Genomic DNA, 14,927 nt, shown 5'->3' with positions numbered 1-14,927 from the left:
GTCTATCGCCTCATCGTTAATGGATGACAGTCGGTTGAGGACGGCTTCAAAATGTTCAGCCCATCTCTGTAGGATCTGAGCCTTCTCTGTAATGAGAGTTGTACCATCTGTACTCAGGAGGGGGGATTTCCGAGAGACTGACGTCCATAGAGAGTGTTGAGGGCTTCATAGAATCATTTCAAGTCGCTTCTGTCAGCGTATCCCTGTATTTCAACTGCCTTGGCGCTCAGCCAGGCATCTTGCATTTTACGCAGTTTATTCTGGACTGTCCTGTGAGCACTGATAAAGGCATTTTTATATGTATGTGCCTAAGACTTTTGCACAGTACTGTTTGTCAGTGATAATAAACTTGATCCAGAAAGAATATAACAGAGAGTAGATAAAAGTTTAATGTTACAGATACCATTAAGTGTGAAAGAAAATATTTTAATTAAATCAGTATGAGGAATTTCTTTAACCAGAGGGTGATGAATCAGTGGAATTCATTCCCACAGATGGCTGTGGAAGCAAAGTCATTGGGTATGTTTAATGGGAAGTTGATAGGTTCTTGATTCGTAAGGGTGTCAAAGGTTAGGGGGAGAAAGCAGGGGTATGGGATTGAGAAGGAAAGTAAATCAGCCATGATGGACTGAGGGAACAGACTCGATGGGCTAAATGGCCTAATTATGACCTTGTATCTTGTGGTTTTATGAAAGATCACTGGAAGAAAAGGAAGCTCACAAAAGGAACAGCATGGCCCAGCCACCCCTGACTTAACCCTAGCCTAACCACAAGACAATTTTCCAATGACCAATTAACCGACTAGCTGGTACGTCACTGGGCTGTGGGAGGAAACCAGAGTACCCAGAGGAAACCCACGCTGTCACAGGGAGAGCAAGCAAACTCCTCGCAGACAATGGTAGGAATTGAACCAAGGTTGCTGGTATGGTAAACTGTTGTGCTAACCACGACCCTACTGTGCTGTCTCAAATTTTGATGCCATCTGTAAAAAACGTTGTGTTTTCATAAGACCATCGATATAGGAGCAGAATTAAGCCATTCAGCCCATCAGTCTACTCTGCCATTCTGTCATGGCTGATTTATTATCCTCTTTTAACCCCATTCTCCTGCCTTCTCCCCATAACCTTTGACCTCCACCTGACTAATCAAGAACCTATTAACCTCTGCTTTAAATATACCCAATGACTTAGGTACCTGTGACAATGAATTCCACCGAATCACCATCTGCTGGCTAAAGAAATTCCTCCTCATCTCTGTTCTAAATGTTTGTTCACGGTCCTTTGGCCCTAGATTCCCCCACTATAGGAAACCCCATCTCCATGTTCACTCTATCTAGGCCTTTCAAATTTCGAGCTTTCAATGAGATCTACCCCCCCCCCCCACCCCCACCATTCTTCTGAACTCCAGCAAATACGGGCTTTTGTAATGAGTAATTACTAATGATTAATGAATGAGTAATACAAGAATGAATTTAATTAGTGCTCTCATTTAGGCACAATTAATATATGTTTATTTCAAGCTTTCACAGCCCATATGTGGATGTGCTTCCTGTGACCGCATCGATTTATTCCAGGTGCTCTGGTCTCCTCCCTCTTCCAAAGATGTACCAGATAGTAGGTTAATTGGTCATTGTAAATTGTCCTGTTATTAGGCTAGGTTAAATAATGTGTGGTTCAGTGGGCTGGACAGGCCTGCTCTGCATTGTATCTCTAAACAAATACGATACCCGAAGGAAGCAGGTTAATAAAGGGAGGATTAACCAAAAAAAAAGCCTTCCGCATATTTTTTTGTATAAGATGTAAAAGCAGAATTAGGCCATTTGGCCCATTGAAGCACTGTTGACATAGCAGGACAGTATTATCTGAATGATTCAAATTAGTCTGGTAGGAAAAGGTAGGAATGCCAACAATTAAATTTTTCCATCGAAAGAGTCACAGTGCATTCATTGCCTGGGAAGTGGTTTTGTTACCTCCACAACTCTATCCTGAGGACGAAGGCCAGCTTTAGCTGCGCAGGAGTCTGGGTCTACGGACCGGATGTACTGGCCGGGCTTTGCTTTCTCGCTGTGTAGGTTAAAGCCGTAGCCATTCGGACTCTTCTTCATGCAGCAGAGGCGAGGGCACAGCTCCTTGGCTTGTCCGCTGAGTTCCTGCAACAGAATGAAACACAAGCAGATGCCTTTAGTGGCAACTCCCAGTCAGAGCAGATACCTGGAGTTGGTTTATTATTAACACAAGAGATTCTACAGACGCAGGCCATCCAGAGGAACACACACAAAATGCTGGAGGAACCCAATAGGTCAGGGGCCATCTACGGAGAGGAGTAAACAGTAGACATTTTGGGCCAGTAAGTCCTGAAACGTTGACTGCTTATTCTTCTCCATAGATGCTGCCTGTCTGGCTGGCTAAGTTCCTCCATTTTATTATCACACGTAAGGAGGAACAGTAGCTTAGTAGTGAGCATAACGCTTAAAGCACCATCAGTCAGGGTTCAATTCTTTCTGCTGTTTGTAAGGAGTTTATACGTCCCCCCCGGTGACCATGTAGGTTTCCTCCCACATACATTCTAAAGATGTACAGGCAAGTTGTGGGCATGCTATGTGGGCAGCATAAGTGGCTGTGAGGCTTCACTCCCTGATGAGCCGAATGCTTTTTATGCACACTTCAAAAGGAAGAATTAAACTATAGCCGTGCGAGTTCCTGCCCATCCTGTGATATTGGTCTCAGAAGCTGGTCAGACCACCTTTCAAGAGCATGAACGCTTGCAAAGCATCAGGCCCTAAAAACCTGTGCCAACCAACTGGTGGGAGTGTTCAAGGATATCTCCAATCTCTCTCAGCTGCAGTCGGAGGTCCCTGCCTCAGAATCTTTCTTGATTATGCTTTTAAACATTTGAGAAAAATCTCAGCGCAAATTAGATAAGGCAAGCTTCCAAAAAACTCAGACGATGCTTTATTAATATCACACGTGATCAGTACCTTGCTGTTCAACTAGTGGTCAAGGAAGAGAATTGCTCTCACTGGAACTAAATCTCTTGCATTCGAAAGGGTCACAGTGACAGTCGGGTAAAATGAGTCATGGATTTGTACAGCACAGAACAGGTACATAGCTTCAGTTTTCTGGAACAGGATCAGGAAAAGCTACAGATAGTTGCAAGTTCCATCATGGCTACTAGCCTCCCCAGCATCAAGGGCACCTTCAAAAAGTTGAAGCCTCCAGCATTAAGGGCCCCCATCACCCAGGACATGCTGCCTTCTCCTTACCCCTATCAAGGAGGAGGTACAGGAGCCTGAGGATACACACTCAACATTTTAGGAACAGCTTCTTTCTCTCCACCATCAGATATCTGAATGGACAATGAACCCATGTACACTACCTCACTATTTTTGGCTCTAATTTAATTATGACTGATATGTGGGGGCATAATTAAAACGTGACTGAGGTGAGTTTTTTTTAAAAACACAGAGCATGGCAGCTGCGTGGAACGCCATGCCAGAAGTGGTAGTAGAGGCAGAAACATTAGGGACATACCAGAGACTCTTAGGTAGGCACGTGGATGATAGGAAAATGGAGGGCTCTGTGGGAGGGAAAGGTTAGATTGATCTTAAGAGTAGGTAAAAGATCAGCACATCATCATGGGCTGATGGGACTCTTGTGTGCTGTAGTGTTCTATGTTCTATCTCAGCAGAGAGGCAACATCTGGAGGGAAAGGAGCATATAATATCTAGGATGAAGGGTTTCGGCACAAGATGCTGACCGTTCAACTCCCTCCGTAGATGTTGCTCAGGATTTCCAGTGGTCACAGGTAGAGCAGTTGCCAGTCCAATCCGCGATGCCTCCAGGAAGGAAGCTTTCTTTGGTGCATCGAAAAGAATTGGTGAGGGTCAAAGGGAACATGCCAAATTTCTTTAGCCTCCAGAGGATGTGGAGGGACTGATGAGCTTTTTTGGCCATGGTTAGATCAGTACAAGCCATTGGTGATGTTCACTCCTATGAGCTTGAAGCTCTTAGCACTCTTGACCTCAGCACCATTGATGTAAACAGTACCATGTGCACCACCCCCTCCTCTTCCTGAAGCCAATGACCAGCTCTTTTGTTTTGCTGTGGAAAAGGTCGTTGCCATGACACCGTGTCACTAAGCAACTCATCTCCTTCCTGTACTCCTACTCATCATTATTTGAGATATGGCCCACTACGTTAGCAAACATAATCATACTTTGTTTTAAATATGCATAGTTTTGAATCACGGTTAGCTTTCACTGAATGAAACTGATGTAATTTGACAAACATTTACAGAAAAGTAAATTGTAAAGGTGACTAGATGCCGTTAAACCTAGCACAGAGCACAATTAGATGTGATCATTGAAAAGCTAGAAACAGTATGGTAGTGTATTGGTTAGTATAACACCTTACAGTGCCAGCGAACCAGGTTCGTTTCCTGTCAATGCACAGGAGTTTGTGACTGCGTGGGTTTCCTCCGGGTGCTCCGGTTTCCTCCCACAGTCCGAGGACGTACCGGTTAGTGGGTTAATTGGTCACATGGTTGTAGTTGGGTGGCATGGGCTCATTAAGCTAGAAGGGACTGTTACGATGTTCCATCTCTAAATAAAAACTAAAAATAATTTTTTTTAAATTAAGATTCTACTTCGGAAATAATTCACTTAACCAGCCTGAGGGTTTCTCATTTTAACACTCTGTTCTGAGAATACTTCCAAATACGAGCATGCCTTCCTGTTTATAAAATTCTTTTTTTTAAAATATTGTAATTTTTTAATTTAACGGTAGAATCTTCAGAAAGAATACACAGAGTAATGTATCTGTTAAAGTAAGGTAAGGCAAGGCAGCATCAACATTCTGCAGCAGAGGATGTGACCAAAATCACCAAATGCTACAGAGACAGGCTGCCAGGGAAGCGACCAGCCGGGTGACTACACTACTAGGCCATGCAGAGCTTAGCTGTATAGCACCTTACGTAATCGCAGTAGATTAAAATAAACTACTTTCACAAATAATACCCAATCTAATTCCGATCTGGATCATGACAGCAATGTGTTCCAGTGTCATCATCTAAAAGATAGGTTTTCTTTTACCCCCCCCCCCCCACCCCACGCACACTAGTCTTCACTGAAGTTCAATTTACTCAAACATCACCCAGGACATGCCCTCTTCTCACTGCTATCATCAGGGACGTACAGGAGCCTGAAGACTTCACACTCAACGTACAGCACACATCCCCATCTGCCATCAGATTTCTGAACAGACATTATCTCTGAACGCACAACATGTTGAACCTTGAAGTGGATGGGCCACAGCAGCAGAAGACCACACAGATACACTCAGTGGCCACTATATCGGGTTAGTTCGTTGCTCATGTGTCGTGTCATATGACATTGGCAGTCACGGTCTTTCCATGACTATGATAGTTCTTGGCAAACTCTTCTACAGAAGTGGTTTGCCATTGCCTTCTTCTGGGCAGTGCCTTTACAAGATGGGTGACCCCAGCCATTAGTAATACTTTTCAGAGATTGTCTGCCTGGCGTCAGTGGTCGCATAACCAGGACTCATGATATGCCCCAGCTGCCCTTATGACCATTTATGGCTTCATGTGACCCTGATCGGGGGGCTAAGCAGGTGCTACACCTTGCCCAAGAGTGACCTAAAGGCTAGCGGAGGGAAGAAGTGCCTTACACCTCCTTTGCTGGAGATGTATCTCCACCCCATCACCCTAATTAGGGACAGGAGGTATCTAATAAAGTGGCCCCTCTGTGTACAGCGCTCTGTCATGTTCTTGTGCATTTATTCAACCTGCCTACATCCTCTTGTACACAGCCAAATCATTTTGCTTACACATTCTCCCCCTAACCACTGGTTTCCTCTGGTTCCCACTCACAGTCCAAAGGTTTTCTATTATTAGTTTAGGCAGGTTGCGTTTGTATATTATTGTGACTTAGATGAAGATCAGACCACATTTTATGAGTAATTAATGCAGAAAACCAGGTAACTGCAAAGGATTCACAAACTTTTTCTTGCAACTGTACCTCCAGTACCTAATAAAGTGGCCACTGAGTGTACATTCCTGGTCTTCTGCTGCTGTAGCCCATCCACTTCAAGGGTCGACATATTGTGCATTCAGAGATGCTCATCTGCACACCACTGTTATAACATCTAGTTGTTTAAGTTACTGTCACCTTCCTGTCAGCTTGAACCAGTTTGGTCATTCTCCTTTGACCTCTCTCATTACAAGGTGCTTTCATGCGCAAAACTCACTGGAAGCTTTTACTTTGCACACCATTTTTTGCAAACTTCAGAGACTGTTGTGCGCAAAAATTCCAGAAGATCAGCAGTTTCTGAGATACTCAAACCACCCTGTCTGGCACCAACAATCATTCCACAGTCAAAGTCACTTAGATCACATTTCTTCCCCATTCTGATATTTGGTCTGAACAACAACTGAACCTCTTGACCATGTTTGCATGCTTTTATGCATTGAGCTGCTGCCACATGATTGGCTGATTAGATATTTGCAGTAACAAGGTGTACAGGTGTAGCTAATAATGTGGCCACTGAGTCTATTCGAATGATAATAAACTTGATTCTGACATTAATGTCCTGTGAACAAATAAAACAAAAAATTATCCCTTCTCCCCCTCTGAGGCTTAACTTTCCAACCCTTAACAGATACCATCTCCCTCCATCAGCTGGCCTCTGGTAACTAACTGACTGACAGTCAAGAACCTTCTCCACGCCCATCTGCATTTCCTGGAGAATTGTGCAAGGTTGGAAACATTCAGTACTGGAAAATTCAACTTCCAATAAAAACAAAAAGACCTTGACAAACTTGCTATTGCAGTGCAAAGAGGCCATCCTTTCCCACAGGACTGCTCTATGGATGACGGGCACCTAACAGGCCGCAGATGCTGGAATCTGCAGTTACACACAGTCTGCTGGAAGGACTCAGCAGGTCGAGCAGCATCTCTGGAGAGGAATAAAGAGCCAACGTTTTGGGCTGAGACCCTTCATCAGGACTGGAGAGGAAGGGGTAAGAAGGCAAAATAAAAAGATGGGGGAAGAAGGAGGAGTACAAACTTTTCCCATAGATGCTGTCTGACCTACTGAGCTCCTCCAGTATTTTGTGTGCATTACTCTGAACTTCCAACATCTAGTGTTTATACTGGAAGAACTCGGTATGTCAGGCAAAATCTGTGGAGGAAAAATTCTTTGTCACCACAAAGGATTGTCAAGCCTGCTGAGAGGCTTAAGGTCTCTCTTCCACCCATTACAGCGCCCTTAGCATTGTCAATGATCCCTCCCATCCAGTCAACAATCTCTTTGACCCCAGTGTACATACTGTGGTATTAGGACAGGAACTCTTGAGATGGGAAACAGCTTCTTCCTCCAAGTCATGTGACTACCGAGCTCCCTGCCGCCACTCAGGTCTCATCACGTACGAATCCGCAAATGCACCTCATCATTGTTAATTTATTTGTGCTAATATTACTGTGTGTGTTATGTGTGTGAGTTTTCTGTACTGTGTTGTTCACCTTGGTTTGGAGGAACGTTGCTTCGCTTGGTGGTATACATGTGTACGGTTGAATGTCAATAAAATGAACTGAACTTGAAAATGCTTTCCTACAATTCTAGACGAGATGAAGGGCCTCCACCAGAAAAGTCAACTGCCTGTTTTCCTTCATAGATGCTACTCCAACAGTTTTATTTATGTCCCAATCTTTGCCAATAATCAAAGGTAAATAAGCACAAGGAGACTGCCTTCTCTCAAAGAGCCCGGGCAGACAGAATGAACCAAATGGCCTCTCTCAGTGCTCCAGAATTTAAAAAAATGAGTTAGTGTAGGGTAGCAAAAGAAATAAGAGCATAAGATAAAGAAGCAGAATTAGGCCATTTGGCCGACCGAGTCTGCTCCGCCATTTCATCATGGCTGATCAATTTCTCTCTCAGCCTCAATCTCCTGCCTTCTCTCCGCATCCCTTCATACCCTGGAAGGTGGTTGTGTAGGTTGAAGGTCTATCATCTCATCCTCAGGACATCACTGCAGGAGTTCCTCAGGGAAATGTCCTAGGACCAACCATCTTCAGCTGCTTCATCAATGGCCTTCCTTCCGTCATAAGGTCAGAAGTGTGGATGTTTGCAGATGACTGCACAATGATCTGCACCATTCGTGACTCCTCACTTAGTGAAGCAGTTCATACCCAAATGCAGCAGGACCTGGACAATATCCAGGCAGTTACAAGTGGCAAGTAACATTCGAGCCACACAAGTGCCAGGCAATGACCATCTCCAACAAGACAGGCTCTAACCATCGTCCCTCGACATTCAGTGGCATCACCATCACTGAATCCCCTACTATGAACATCCTGCGGGTTACCATTGACAGGAAACTGAACTGGTCTAGCCATATAAACACCGTGGCTACCAGAGCTGGTCAAAGGCTAGAAATCCTGCAGCGTGTAACTCACGTTCCCGACTCCCCAAAGCCTGACCACTATCTACAGGGTTCAGGGTTCAGGTCAGGACTGTATTGGAATACTTGCCACTCTCCTGGATGAGTACAGCTCCATCAACACTCAAGAAGCTTGACACCATCTAGTACAAGGCAGCCCACTTGATTGGTACCCCTTCCTCAAGCACCCAATCCCTCCACCATTGATGAGCAGTTGCAGCAGTGTGTACTGTCTACAAGATGCACTGCAACAACACACCAAAGCTCCTAGGGCAGCATCTTCCAGACCCACGACCACTACCATCTAGAAGGACAAGAACCCACGGACTTGGCCTCCACTGCAAACTGTGGCAGACATTCTACGGATATACTACTCTCTGGCTAAAACAAAAAATCCTCCTTACCTCTGTTCTAAAAGGTCAGCCCTCAATTCTGAGGATATGCCCTCTAGTTCTGGATACCCCCACCATAGGAAACATCCTCTCCACATCCACCTAACCTAGTCCTTCTGACATTTTGGCAGGTTTCAATGAGATCCCTCCACAATCTTCTAAATTCCAGTGAGTACAGGCCCAAAGCTTCCAGACACTCCTCAGATATTAACCCCTTAGACTCCCCCACCGTAGAATATATCCTCTCCACATCCACTCTATCAAGGCCATTCGATGGGTTTCAAGTGGATGGTTGATAGTTGGCATGGATTCAATGGGCCAAAGGGCCCACCTCCAAGCTGTCTCACTCCACCTTTTCTAACTGATGAAGTTAGCACAAAATAGAAATTTACTTAAAATTTTGGGAGTTGTATCTGTTTGTGTTTTTCCTCCTCCTAAAGAACTTAATTTGGTCTTCGACAGTGTACTGTTCTGTGGCTGAAATATAAATCTGGGCTGCTTATTATTAGTGACAACTCTTTATTGAAACGGAGAGTGTGCCCAGGGCTATACTGTCATCGTTGCCCTCACTGTTTGATGATTCCGGACTGGAACCTTTGAGTATTTCTGACAGTGATTTATGGTACCATCCTACCCACACACAAAACATTACTGAGTTAACTGGACTGACCCCAATTCCGCTTCCTTTCTTTCCTTTTTCTCAATAAAGTTGGCACCCAGTGCTTTTTTTTTGGTCGCAGGATGCATCATTTATTATTTTGATTTGCATTTGCGACACTCAACAAAGCACAGAGTTTCATTTCAACTGGGAGGGTAGGCAAAAGAGCCAGGATGAAGCCTGAGCTCCCTCTACTCCCTCACCGTGTGAGGTCACCACGGATTGCGAGGGTTTGGAAAGGGCAAAGGAAAGAAAGGAAATATAGAGGGGAAAGATGTTGAGGCGTTAAAGTGGGCAGGGGGAAAAAGACAGGGAAATGGAGCAGGTGGGGGATGGGGGAAGAAGGGGAGGGGGTAGACTGGAGAGGAGGAAGATGGAGAAGATGGTGGGTTAGACGGGGGAGGGAAGACCGTGAAGGGGGGTGTGTGCACGGAGAAGACAGGGAAAATGAAGGTTCATTGCAAAATGGCCTGTTTTTTTTTAAACGGGGAGATTTTATTTTGTTTTCCGACAGCTGACCTCATCTCTTTCAGTCCTCTCTAACGGGTGAACGTGCTTCTCTTCACTCAATTCATTACCAGAAACCCCTTTGTGTAAATAATGCCGATATTTCTAGCAGCAAGTTCCACTTGCACTGCACCCATAACTCTGGCAGAACAGCCCACGGATTTGCACTGGAATCTCTAAGAATCCGTCACTCCTGAACCACACCAGGCTAAGCAAAGACTTGATTTTAAAATTCCTATGCTTTCAAACCTTCTGATGTGGCATTATAACCCTCATGTTCTCTGCGCTCAGTCCATTGTCCATCTGTAAATGGAGTCACAGAGTCAGAGATATACAGCATAGAGACAGGTCTTTCAGTCCAAATATTCTTTTTTTACTTTTTTTTAAAAATTGTAACCAATGGTATTTCTTTTTAGCTCTCAATCCTCCAAGAGGACCACAAACTTGTTGTGGTTTGGAGGCTTGCGTGCCTCAATGAACTGGAGAGCTATGTTGGTTGGAGTCAGGGCCAATGTTCCCTCTAATTTGTTATGACCCATGTGTGCAAAAATCTTGTATTGTGCAGTTTTTTGCCCAGTGGCAACAATATGTGCGCACTGAATAACTTCTTCACTAAAAACAGGATAAATAAGCCCATTCTAAAATTGAAAATCATTGCAAACTCCATGTTATCAACACCATCTGCAACTGAAACCGGAAAAGGAAATGTAATTGTGTACAATCATCAAATATACTTAACATGCCAACAGGGATAGAAGGTGACAACCTTTTCTGTGCAGTTTAAATTCCTTCGTGCACTAGTAGCAAAAGATGTGTGTGTGTGCGCCTACCTTAGAGGGAACAATGGTCAGGGCTTTATGCTATGGTTCTTGGTAGTGTCACCCACGCCAAACAGCTGAAAGGGTAGAGGACAGACTAAGAGTGGTCCACCGGTCCTCCAGGTTTGGGGGTTCAGCTGATAACCCTGATTAGTGAAACAAAATTGTTACGGAAACAGCAATTGTCATGTCTACATCCGAGTGTGACGGTATTCCTGAGTCTCCACTTGGACTTGCATGACTGACATATGTCCGAGAAGAAGCTACTGACATGAGGAAGGAAGCCACAAACACCATCAGAAACTGAGGATCTTCAGCAGCGTAACGGGCAAAAAAAAACTTTTAAAAAAGTACCTCGTCTGTAGGGTAATGTAATGGGTGACAGATGACACATACTGTTCATAATAGAAACTGTTCTACATAATTCATAAATACTGTCATTGAATTGTTGTATTCACTTTAAGAGACGGCAACTGATGTAATGACGACAGTGTAAGGTGACTGCTTTTGGTTTGTTTGTAATGGAAGTAAAGGGCTGCACTTTTGTTAAGCACATAAAATGCCTCTTGCATATTTTATTAAAAAAACACAAAACAATTGGAGAGGGTGTAGAAGAGGTTCAGTAGGATGCTGCCTGGATTTGACAGTATCAACCATAAGAGGTTGAATAAACTTTTATTCTCCTTCTCAATCCCACTCTTCCCCTCTGCCATCGGGTTTCTGAAGAGTCCATGACTGCCTCCTCACAATTTCTGTTTTGCACAATCTTTTGTAACTTATAATGTCTTGCACTGTACTGCAGCCACAACAAATTTCAAAAAGGTGATTCCTCAAGAAGGCAGCATCTATCATTAAGGACCTCCATCACCCAGGACTTGGCCTGTTTTCCTTGCCACCTACCATCGGGGGGGGGGGGGGGGGGGGGAGAGAGAAGAGAGAGAAGAGAGAGAAAGAGAGAGAGAGAGAGAGAGACACACACACACACTCACTCTCGCACTTTCTCATTGTAATTTATATATTTTTATGAATAAACAGTTGATGCTTCGGGCCGAAACCATTCTTCAGGTCTGGAAAGGAAGGGGGAAGTTGCCAGCACAAAGAGTTGGGGAAAGGAGAAGGAGACTAGCTGCAAGGTGATAGGTGAAGCCAGGTGGGTAGGAAAGATAAAGGACGAGAGAGGAAGGAATCTGATAGTAAAGGAGCCAGTGATATTAAAGCTGATTCTGTATCTGACATACAGTATGTCAGTGATAATAAATCTGACTGAGTTTCACATATCTGACCATTGAGCTTCAGTTAAGCCAGCATACATCAGCTTGCATGCTGCTCCGGGCTGCAGAGGGAACAAATAAAGGACAAACGCGAAAATCTGCAGATGCTGGAATAAAGTACAAAGAATTTTCAGAATAAACAATAGACAGATGAAGACCATTCAGATCTGTTGTGTAACACACACAAAATGCTGGTGGAATGCATCAGGCCAGGCAGCATCTACAGGAAGAACAGTCGACGTTTCAGGCCTTCTTGGCCCAAAACGTTGACTGTACTTCTTCCTATAGATGCTGCTTGGCCTGCTGAGTTCCACCAACATTTTGTGCGTGTTGCTTGAATTTCCAGCATCAGCAGGTTTCCTTGTGTTTGCAGATCTGTCATGTGTTTACTTACAGGCTGTTAAGACCAGCATTTACTACCTGCCCTTAACTGTTCTCGTGGAAGTGCAGCAGTTAGCTTAACGCTTCACAGTGCCAGCTATAAGACTGGAGTGTGCAGTTCATGTCACTGTCCGTGAGGAGTTTGCATGTTCTCCCCGTGACCGTGTGGGTTTTCTCCACGGTTCCCCTTTCCTCCCACTTCCCAAGGGCATACAGGTTAGGGTTAGTGAGTTGAGGGCGTGCTCTGTTAGGTGTTTGAAGCCTCTAGAACAATCCTCACTGATTTGATTTGACACATTTCACTGTTATGTTTCGATATACATGTGACAAATAAATCTCATCTTCTAAAGTAACTAACATTCTGAGCTATTTCAGTAGACGGATTCAATCCGATACCACCTCTTCTCCTCATCTCGTTACACTGGTCTACTCTTTCAGTCTAGACAACAAGTCTCAATCCAAAACCTATTCATGCCTCCTCTACAGATGCTAACTGACCCACGAAATTCTGCCTGCAGTTCGCTTATTCTTGCTCCAGATTCCAGCATCCAGCAGGTCATGGGGGAAAGGCAGGACTGGGGTCTGGAGAGAAAATGAATTAGCTACAATTGAATGGCAGAGCAGACTCAATGGGCTGAATGGCCTAATTCTGCTCCTATCTCTTATGATCTTCAGATCAACCATGATCTGGATGAATGGCGGAACAGGCCAAAAGGGCTATATCACCTCCTGCTCTTATTTCTTAACGTTCTTACAGCTGCAGTAGCGTAGTGGTCAACGTGACACCACTGTAGCTCAGGGTATCCTAGAGTTCGGAGTTCAATTCCGGCGCCGTTCTCTAAGGAGTCTCTGTACGTCCTCCCTCTCCGGGTCTTCCAGTTTCTTCCCACAGTCCAAAAACATACCAGATTGGTTAACTGGTCATAGCAAATTGTCCCACGTTTGGCGGGGGTTAACCGGGTTTGTCGGTGGTTGCTGGGGCGGCAAGGTTCGAAGGGCTAGAAGTGCCTACTCCGCACTGTATCGCTAAATAAATCACTTGCACCAATCTTAAAGGTCTTGCTGCACACAGAAATGCGCTGCATTTCTCACCAGGATGCGAATGGGATCAGACTACCAACCAGCTGCAAACAACTCCCGTTCCAGCCAATGACAATGAGGCCAAAAGTTTCCACCACAAAGCAAAATGATAGACTCAACATTCTGAGAGTACTGTGGGGAACAGTGGTAGCTTTCAAAACAAACCAAAGATCAGTTTTGAAGTTAGTTTTATAGCAGTGCAGACACAGCATTACTAAAGGGTAGGAGAGGCCTGAGGGAAAGAGAACGATCAGAATTATCATTGACGTATGTCATGAAATTTGCAGTTTTGTGCAGGCAGTACAGTACAAGATCTATAAAAAAAATGCTATTAAATTTCATTAACCATCAGGTTTTTGAACCAAAGGGGACAACTTCATTTGCTCCATCATTGAAATGTTCCCACAACCTACAGACTCACTTTCAAGGACTCTTCGTCTCAAGTTCTTGATATTTCTTGATTATTTATTTATCATCATTATTATTTCTTCTTTAGTATTTGCACAGTCTGTTACGTTCTGCACTGTGGTTGGGTGGTGTGGCACTGATTCTGTTATGGTTATTATTCTATAGATTTATTGAGTATGGCCACAAGACAATGAATCTCAGCATTGTATATAGTGACATATATGTACTTTGATAATAAATTTACTTTGAACTTTCAGCCTAAAAATAAAATAGATAAAGCAAAGGAGGATTAGTGAGACAGGATTCATGAACCATTCAGAAATATGGTGGTGGAGGGGGAAAAGTTGTTACTAAACATGTGCATCCTTAGTCTCCCGTACTTCCTCTCTAGTAAAGTTGTATGAATCCCATTTCGAAGCAGTTAGCTTAGAGAGAGAAAGAGGCCAATGAAAGATCCCAGGAACTGTTATTACCACCCGGTTCAGGAACAGTTATTATCCTACAACCATCAGTCCCCTGAACCAGTGTGGATAGCTATTTTTACTGTGCCCATGGTCTGTTTTTTTTTATCAATTATGCTATTGTTTGCACTGTTGTAACTATGTGGTTTTGTGCAGGTCTTGTAGCTTTAGTTTTTGGTTTGTTGGGTGCTAGAGTTGGTCCCCTGACTTGGTGTGTCTGGTGGGTTTGGAGTTCCTTTCCAGAGAACGTGCTAAGATGGTAGCGTGATAATAATACGCAGCAGCCTCTCCGGACTCTGGATTGGGGATTGCCAAACGTTATGTGGATTTTCTGGTGTAGTTTGTTTTGTCATATGCTTTTGTGATATCATTCTGGAGGAACGTTGTCACATTTTTTAACTGCATTGCATTTGTGGTTTCTAAATGACAATAAACCGAAACTAAACCTAACTGAACTTTACTCAACTCTGAACTGACTGCACACGCTACACACT

The 14,927-nt window shown here is 44.0% G+C and overlaps 1 protein-coding gene across 1 annotated transcript in view; it reads right to left on the bottom strand.

Moving 5' to 3' along the window:
- The window catches only part of nherf2 (NHERF family PDZ scaffold protein 2), a 161,835-nt gene that overhangs the window by 27,049 nt on the left and 119,859 nt on the right, over positions 1 to 14,927 (bottom strand). The window contains exon 3 of the mRNA XM_073060203.1: positions 1,970 to 2,149. Within this exon, the coding sequence (XP_072916304.1) occupies positions 1,970 to 2,149 (180 nt within the window). The remainder of the gene's footprint in view (positions 1 to 1,969; positions 2,150 to 14,927) is intronic.

This window comes from Hemitrygon akajei, chromosome 11 (assembly GCF_048418815.1).
Source record: "Hemitrygon akajei chromosome 11, sHemAka1.3, whole genome shotgun sequence".
NCBI lineage: Eukaryota > Metazoa > Chordata > Chondrichthyes > Myliobatiformes > Dasyatidae > Hemitrygon > Hemitrygon akajei.
Note: the sequence above shows the minus strand (reverse complement) of the source record. Positions and strands in the feature narration are given on the sequence as shown.